Source organism: Lepus europaeus, chromosome 9 (genome assembly GCF_033115175.1).
Source record: "Lepus europaeus isolate LE1 chromosome 9, mLepTim1.pri, whole genome shotgun sequence".
In the NCBI taxonomy this organism is placed as follows: domain Eukaryota; kingdom Metazoa; phylum Chordata; class Mammalia; order Lagomorpha; family Leporidae; genus Lepus; species Lepus europaeus.
In genome coordinates, this window is record NC_084835.1 from 109,977,515 (window position 1) to 109,986,225 (window position 8,711).

Sequence of the window (8,711 nt, forward strand, 5' to 3'; positions counted from 1 at the left end):
CTGAGCCAAATGTGAGTTGTAAAGAAAGTGCTGAAGAGATGGAACAACCTCAACACAAAGATGAATGCTTTGCCACCTACTGAGCCTCTATGATTTCTCACCAAATCTTGGAAAGTTCCCTGCTTCCGAGTTTCTGTGGACTGAGAGCATGCATTCCTTCCCTTTTCTTCCGTGTGCCTCCCTTCCGACGTCTTAGGACTAGGCCAATTTCAATGCCACATAAATCCAGAAAAGTCAGTCTATAAGAAAAAAATAACCACATAGTCAGTTTTGAAAATTGCCTAGGAACAGAGGACACTTGTCATAGGCTTGCGTGAATTGTGCCTGTATTTTTGGCAGATCAGAAACAGATATGTGACACTCCTCCGTTTGTGCATGAGATGTAGCCCTCAGAAAGTCCTAGAGCACACCAGCTTCAAAGATCATTTGCTCTGTTGTGGTGTGGCGTCCTGACGTGGACTGTACAAATGTACCACTCAAAGCGGTGATTTCTCTGAGGACCTCAGTATAGCTGTTGTACCAAGAACAATCAAGGGGAGGCCTGCTGTCGGACCCCGAGTGGCAAGATGGGAACGCTCCCCAAATGCAAGGACATTCCTCCGTGGCTGAAGGTTCCGGAAGACCTGAAAGATCCCAAGGTGCTGCGGGTACAGACGCGGCTGCTGGAAGCCATGTTTGGCCCAGACGGTTCTCGAATCCCTTACATTGAGCAAGTGAGCAAGGCCATGCTCAAGCTGAAGGCTCTGGAATCTTCAGACCTCACCGAAGTGGTGGTTTACGGCTACTACATGTACAAGCTCCGGACCAAGTGGATGCTCCAGTCCATGGCTGAGTGGCACCGCCAGCGGTAGGAGCGTGGGATGCTCAAACTTGAGGAAGCCATGGGTGCTCTCGAACTAGGCCCTTGGATGAAGTGAGGCCAGCTTCCAGCCAGTGTGGGACCAGGATGTAGAGATTAGGTTGGGATCAGAGCTGCAGTGACTCAGGCATGGCTTAAGCCCTGCTCCTGCCTAATTGAGAAACGAGCTGTTTTGGGGTCTTTGCCCTGAGTGCTGGCATAAATCTTATTCCAAAGTTGCTTATGAAGAATAAAGTTTTAAATAAGAAAAAAAAAAAAAAAAGAACAATCAAGGGGCCGGCACTATGGCATAGCAGGTAAAGCCGCCGCCTGCAGTGCCAGCATCCCATATAGGCGTCAGTTCAAGTCCTAGCTGCTCCACTTCTGATCCAGTTCTCTGCTATGGTCTGGGAAAACAGTAGAAGATGGCCCAAGTCCTTGAGCCCCTGCACCCACATGGGAGACTCGGAAGAAGCTCCTGGCTTTGGATTGGCCCAGCTCTGGCCATTGTAGCCATTTGGGGAGTGAACCAGCAGATGGAAGACATCCCTCTTTTTCTCTCTATTTCTCTGCAACTCTGCCTTTCAAATAAAATAAATAGATCTTTTTTAAAAAAAAAAAGAACAAAGTGTTTATCCCCTTTACGCAATAATCTCACTCACTCCTGGAAAGTGATTCTAAGAAAAATTTTTTGTTAACCAGTATACTTAAAGATGTTTATGCAGTGAAGTCTGCAAGGAAGGATGGGTTTGCAAAAAAGGATACATAAATGATCCATTACTAGTACAACAGAGGTAGTGTATCACCCGGTAAAACTGTATGCTGCAATCAGAAGTTGTTATTATGTAACAACATAGGAGAATGTTCATGATAGAATATTAAATAGAAACAGCAGAACACAAAATTGTATCTATCCTATGATCAAGAATATGTACAGAATGCAGATGCAAGAGCTGAATGGAGTCTGGAAGGGAATAGAGCCTGGAAGGAAACAGAAAATCAAAACATGTAATCCGATGCTGGAGCTGAGGCAGAGGGTTTTGTTTCAAAATTCCCTTTCATGTTATTTAATAGAGGTTTTATAATAAGTGAAAATACAAAGATAAATTGGAACTGCCATGGGGAGAGTCAAAATAACAAGACAGATTGTCTCAGAATTTTTTGACTCGAGTTGATTTTGTGACATGATTGACTATAGGGCTGTTTAAGTGTCATTTGTCATACTGGTTCTCCAAAGTGGGAAGCTAGAGGAGACAGAGGACATAGCTAATTGTTTAGTGATGTGGGGGTAAGGGAGCACATATCAGCATCCAGTGTCTCAATAAAAAATATGCCATCAGATTTTTCTCTCATAAGCACAAATTACATGATGTTCACCTTCATGCTGCCTTGAAATAATCATAGCACTATTGTACCCTTTTAAAATACCTGAAACTATAAATGAATCCTTAGGAACAATCATGAGAAATTCCATGCTAAACTCAGGACTCCGGATCTGGCCAGGAAGCAGATCGTGCCGATGATACAATGTATGGACTACTAGGACGTGTTCTACATGAAAAGGACAATGCCACGCAGTAGAAAAGAGGAAAAGGCCAGAGTGTGAGGAATGATACCTGAGGAACTTCAGCAAAGAGAGATGCAGAAAACATTCCAGGAGGAGGAAAAACTCAGGCAAGATCTATGCTCTACAGAGCAACCCCGGGCACATCCCAGGCATGACTGGCTCATAGGGAGGAGACAATCAGATTGCTGCTATGAAAAGAAGGGGAAAACGCTGTTTTGTTCCCCATTTGCTGAGTACAGTCTGACACCAAATAAGCACTCAATAATCTATAGAATGAAGAAATGAATGCAGAAATACACACAGGATGACTGGTAAGAGAGTGGAAGAACCCGGGGAAGAGTGGCAAGGACCAGGGGTAGAAATGAAAGAAGAAAGGAAAGCCAAAGGTATGCAGTAGTAGAATTGACAGAATGGACATGGAAGTGGCAACATGGTTTTGGGACTGAAAACCTGGGAAAATCCAACTGTGGCTGATATCACCCAAGAAGCAGTCATCCATGGTTCTCCCATCACTGAAGCATAGTCAACCTCTCAATTCAATCTCTTAAATAAAATGAAATGAAAAGAAGTGTAAACATACAAAAATGTATTACAAGACCCTATATTGGCCATGTGGGAGCAAGAGAAAATGAGAAGACAGGAAAAGGTATCTCAAAGATGAAGTACCAGAATTGCTCAGGAACAGGGGTAAGGAATCATATTTTATAAAAATGAGGGGGTTCTTAAATATCCACAAAGTGTATGGAGACATAATTCGTGCTGTCTCCTAGTAGAGATGCTATTTTGTCCCATCTGTCTGTTGTCACGGGCTACCAATCCTGAAGGGAAAATTAGCTCTGAAACACAAAATTAAATTTAATTAACTTGGAAAACATCAATGGAGTCTTATGGGTTTTCTTTCTGTTTGGCTGAGCTTTTGTGATGGTCCTGTGATTCCTTGCTTTGTGCCTTGATGAGCTACTCTGATTGTTGTATGAATTTCCTCTAAAGCTGTGTATCCATGTCTAACATACACATTCTCTTGTGTCTAGAGAGATCTTGGTCAAGGGGGTGTACTTTTTGAAACACTTGTCCAGCTGTTCAAAGTTAAAGGCAAGCTATGGGGCAGAGGTGAACCTGTTTTACAGGGTGAGAATCAATCCAATTTTTGTGTTGTGGTGGACTAGAATAACCACTTCAGTATTTTCTTCTACTTAAATTCGAATTCAGGTGAAGGCCAAAGGTAAGTCAGAGACCTGAGACGTGTGTGAGACCACATTCACCCCCATTCACCCTCAGACTGGGGTGATGAGTGAAGGACAGAGGCTTCTGCTCTTGCACAGGTTCCTGTGTAAAATACAAAGCACCCAGTTATGAGTCTCAGATAAGTAATGAAAATAATTTTTCATATAAGTATATCCCAAATATTGTATGTGATAGATTAAAAAGCATTCTTTGCTTATCCACAATTTAAAATTACCTGGGTGTTGTATATTTTTATTTGCTAAGTCTGGCAATCCTACTTTGGTGGCACTTAGATTTTAGTGGGGAACACAGACAATAAGAATGTACACTAATATAAAGTAGCAATGTTGTCCAGTGGCTATATTTGCAATAAGAAAGCAAAAGAGTAACATAGAAGAATGTGGCATCAAATAGGTTAGCTAGGGAATGACTTCCTGAGGAGTTAAGAGCTGGCTAAGTAGATTGCTGAGGGAAGAACTTCCCAGAGAAAAGGCACATTTAGTGCCATGACTGACCAAAAGACATCATGGGTGAACATGGAGAATGATAGATTCAGAGGCAGGAGGGGAGGGAGAGGCAGAGGGGAGTGCTGTCAGGAGGGTGATGTTTCAGCTCCTGTGAGCAGAATGACTGGTAGGAGAAGAAGAGAAGAGACAAGTTAGAAAGGGTGATTAAAGTCCAGGCAGAAAATGATAATGAATGTCTGGGATAGGCTAGGATATGGGAAGAAATGGGCCAATTTTGGATAGACTTTGGGGAGGAGTTTGACTACCAGAGCATAACACTTGATGAGTCCTGGCTGCTCTGCTTCCAATCTACCTCCCTGCTAATGTATCTGGGAAGGCATTAAAAGATGGCCCAAGTGCTTGAACCCCTGCCACCCGCTCGGGAGGCTAGGATGGAGTTCAGGCTCCTGCTTTCATCCTGGCCCCGTGCCAGCCGTTCTGGCCATTTGAAGAGTGAATCAGTAGATGGACGATCTCTTTTTCTCTCTGTATTTAGCTCTCCCTGTCATTCTGCCTTTCAAAAATTTTAAAAAAGAAGAAGGAAGGTATAGGAGTGAATTTTCCTACAAAAAGAACAAGAGAGGATAAAAGTACCAGCATCAGGGGGATATGAAGTCCCTTTGATGGGAATGAAAACAGCTTATTCATTATAATAAGAAGGCATGGATAAGGCCAGCGCCACGGCTCAATAGGCTAATCCTCCGCCTAGCGGCACCAGCACACCAGGTTCTAGTCCCGGTTGCCCCTCTTCCAGGCCAGCTCTCTGCTATGGCCCAGGAGTGCAGTGGAGGATGGCCCAAGTGCTTGGGCCCTGCACCCCATAGGAGATCAGGAGAAGCACCTGGCTCCTGCCTTCCGATCAGCGCGGTGCGCCAGCCGCAGCGGCCAAAGGAGGATGAACCAATGGCAAAAGGAAGACCTTTCTCTCTGTCTCTCTCTCACTGTCCACTCTGCCTGTAAAAAAAAAAAAAAAAAAAAAAAAAGGCATGGATAAAAATACAGGAAAGGTTGGCAAGGACACAGTGGGAAAGTTCCAAGAAGAAGTGTTTTTTATTCAACATCACCTTGATCACAATGTTTTTTATGTGTGTATAGTAGTGTAGTTCTGTGTATATGTGTTTGTAAAATATGTCAACTTCCAATAATATTTAAATTGAAGACTACCATAGTTTGATTGGATGCAATTAAAAATCATGTATATGCCATGAACAATTCCAAATATGTTTCTGCTCCATTGATTTTTTTAAAAAAAGATTTATTTTATTTATTTGAAAGAGTTCCAGAGAGGTAGAGACAGAGAGAGAGGCCTTTCATCCACTGGTTCACTCCCCAAATGACCACAATGGCCAGAGCTAAGTTGATCTGAAGCCAGGAGCCAGGAGCTTCTTCCAGGTCTCCCATGCGGGTGCAGGGGCCCAAGAACTTGAGCCATCTTCTTTTTTTAAGATTTATTTATTTTATTTGAAAGAGTTACACAGAGAGAGGAGAGGGAGAGAGAGAGAGAGAGAGAGAGTCTTCTATCTGATGGTTCACTCTCCAGTTGGCTGCAATGGCCAAAGCTGCGCTGATCTGAAGCCAGGAGCCAGGAGCTTCTTCCAGGTCTCCAACGTGAGTGCAGGGGCCCAAGGACTTGGGTCATCTTCTACTGCTTTCCCACACCACAGCAGAGATTGGAAGAGGAGCAGCCGGGACTAGAACCGGTGCCCATATGGGATGCCAGTGCTTCAGGCCAGGGAGTTAACCCGCTGTACCACAGCACCAGCCCCATTGAGCCATCTTCTACTGCTTTCCCAAGCCATAGCAGAGAGCTGGATTGGAAGAGGAGCAGTGGGGACTAGAACCAATGCCCATATGGTATGCTGGAGCTTCAGGCCAGGGCGTTAACCCACTGTGCCACAACGCCGGCCCCTCCATTTGTTTTTTAAAAAATTGTGCTACAGGCCGCACAGCAGACTCATAGAATGACACCCTAAACAGCACTCTGACCTCACAATCAGCCTTTAAGGCCTTCGGATCTGGCTAAAAAGTGCATGAGAGCATTTCAGGCATGGAAAGCCAAGACACTCTGGCAAAAAATGATCTACATGAAGGATCTCTGCGAGTGAGATCCTGGTGGAAAGAAGGGGCTATCAAAGAAGGAAATACCTTCCTCTGAAGGGAGGAGAGAACTACTTTACTTATGGCCCTGTCTATATACTGACGGAGTTACTTATACTTTGTGTGTCTGTGTGGGTGCAAACTGTTGAAATCTTTACTTAGTAAAGAGTTGATCTTCTGTATATAAACATAATTAAAAATGAACCTTAATGAAGAGTGGGATGGGAGAGGGAGCAGGTGGTGGGAAATTTTCAACTTTAATGACTGAAACTCCATGCTCATTAAATACCAGCTCCCCATTTCCCCACAGCCCCAAACCCCTAGCCTCTGCCAAGAACTTTTTTTAGTATTTATTCAAAAGTTTTTAAATTATTATTTTAATTGCACTAATTTATGGGTTACAGTGTGGCAATTCAAAACATGTATTCAGAGTATGATGATCAAATTGGTGGAAAACACCATTCTACTACTACTTTTATGAGTTTATCTACTCTAGATCAATATGAGTATAAATGGGATCATGTAGTATTTGTGCTTCTGTGTTTACCTTATTTCTCTTTCCTTAATATCCTCAAGGTTCTTCAGTGTTGTTGCATACGATGGGATTTCCTTCCTTTTAAAGGCTGAATAATATTCCATTGTATGTATACATCACTTTTTTTGTACTAATTTACATATCACTGAGCATTTAGTTGTTTTGACCTCATAGCTAATATGAATAATGCAGCAATGAACATGGGAGTACAAATATCTCTTTGCTATCCTACTTTCAATTATTTTGGATAAATGTCCAGAACTTGCTGGATCATATGGTAGTTCTATTATTCATTTTTTAAGGAAACTCCATTTTTGTTTTCACACTGGCTACATCATTTTATGTTCCCACCAATAGTACACAAGACTTCCAATTTCTCCACATCCTTACCAATTCTTACTATTTTCTATTTTTTCATAATGGCCTTCCTAAGAGATATAAAGTGATGTTTTGTGGTTTTGATTGGCATTTTCCTGGTTATTAGTGATGGTGAGTGCCTTTTCATATACCTGTTGGACATTTATGTCTTCTTTGGAAAAATCTCTATTCAAGTCCTTTGCCCATTTTTTAATTTGGGTTATTTGATTTTTTTGCTATTGAGTTGTTTGTGCCAGTGCCGTGGCTCAATAGGCTAATCCTATCCGGTCGGGGAGCCGGATTCTGTCCCGGTTGCCCTTCTTCCAGGCCAGCTCTCTGCTGTGGCCAGGGAGTGCAGTGGAGGATGGCCCAAGTACTTGGGCCCTGCACCCCATGGGAGACCAGGAGAAGCACCTGGCTCCTGCCATCGGATCAGCGCGGTGCGCCGGCTGCAGCGCACTGGCCGTGGCGGCCATTGGAGGGTGAACCAACGGCAAAAGGAAGACCTTTCTCTCTGTCTCTCTCACTGTCCACTCTGCCTGTCAAAAATAAAAAAAAATAGGCCGGCGCCGCGGCTCAACAGGCTAATCCTCTGCCTTGCGGCGCCGGCACACCGGGTTCTAGTCCCGGTCGGGGCACCGATCCTGTCCCGGTTGCCCCTCTTCCAGGCCAGCTCTCTGCTGTGGCTAGGGAGTGCAGTGGAGGATGGCCCAAGTCCTTGGGTCCTGCACCCCATGGGAGACCAGGAGAAGCACCTGGCTCCTGCCATCGGAACAGCGCGGTGCGCCGGCCGCAGCGTGCTACCGCGGCGGCCATTGGAGGGTGAACCAACGGCAAAAGGAAGACCTTTCTCTCTGTCTCTCTCTCTCTCACTGTCCACTCTGCCTGTCAAAAAAAAAAATAAATAAATAAAAATTAAAAAAAAAAAGGAGTTGTTTGAGTTCCATATATATATTTATTTTTTTTTATTTTTTAAGAAAACAATGGAGCTTTATTTGATCAGTAGTTGCAATCTTTTTCTTTTTTAATAGAATGATTTTATTTAATAAATATAAATTTCATAGGTACACCTTTTGGATTGTAGCAGTTCTTCCCACCATATCCTCCCATCCCCAAACCGTTCCACCTCCTACTCCCTCTTCCATCCCATTCTTCATTAAGATGCATTTTAATTATCTTTATATAGAGAAGATCAACCCTATACTAAGATTTCAACAGTTTGCACCCACACAGACACACAAAGTTTAAAGTACTGTTTGAAGACTAGTTTTACTGTTAACTCTCATAGTATAACACATTAAGGACAGAAGTCCTACATGGAGAGCAAGTGCACAGTGACTCCTGTTATTGATTTAACAATTGACACTCTTATTTATGATGTCAGTAATCACCTGAGGCTCTTGTCATGAGCTGCCAAGGCTATGGAAGCCTCGAGTCCACAAACTCTGACATTATTTAGACAGGGCCATAATCAAACTGGAAGTTCTCTCCTCCCTTCAGAAAAAGGTACCTCCTTCTTTGATGTCCCCTTCTTTCCACCAGGATCTCACTCACAAAGATCTTTCATGTAGGTCATTTTTTGCCAGA

At 43.4% G+C, this 8,711-nt stretch overlaps 1 protein-coding gene across 1 annotated transcript; it reads left to right on the forward strand.

Annotated features, from left to right (window-relative positions):
- Positions 1 to 566: 566 nt before the first annotated feature.
- LOC133766632 (developmental pluripotency-associated 5 protein-like) lies at positions 567 to 851 on the forward strand. Its single transcript, XM_062200292.1, has one exon. The coding sequence runs from the start codon at positions 567 to 569 to the stop codon at positions 849 to 851; it is 285 nt and encodes a 94-aa protein (XP_062056276.1).
- The last annotated feature ends 7,860 nt before the right edge of the window (positions 852 to 8,711 follow it).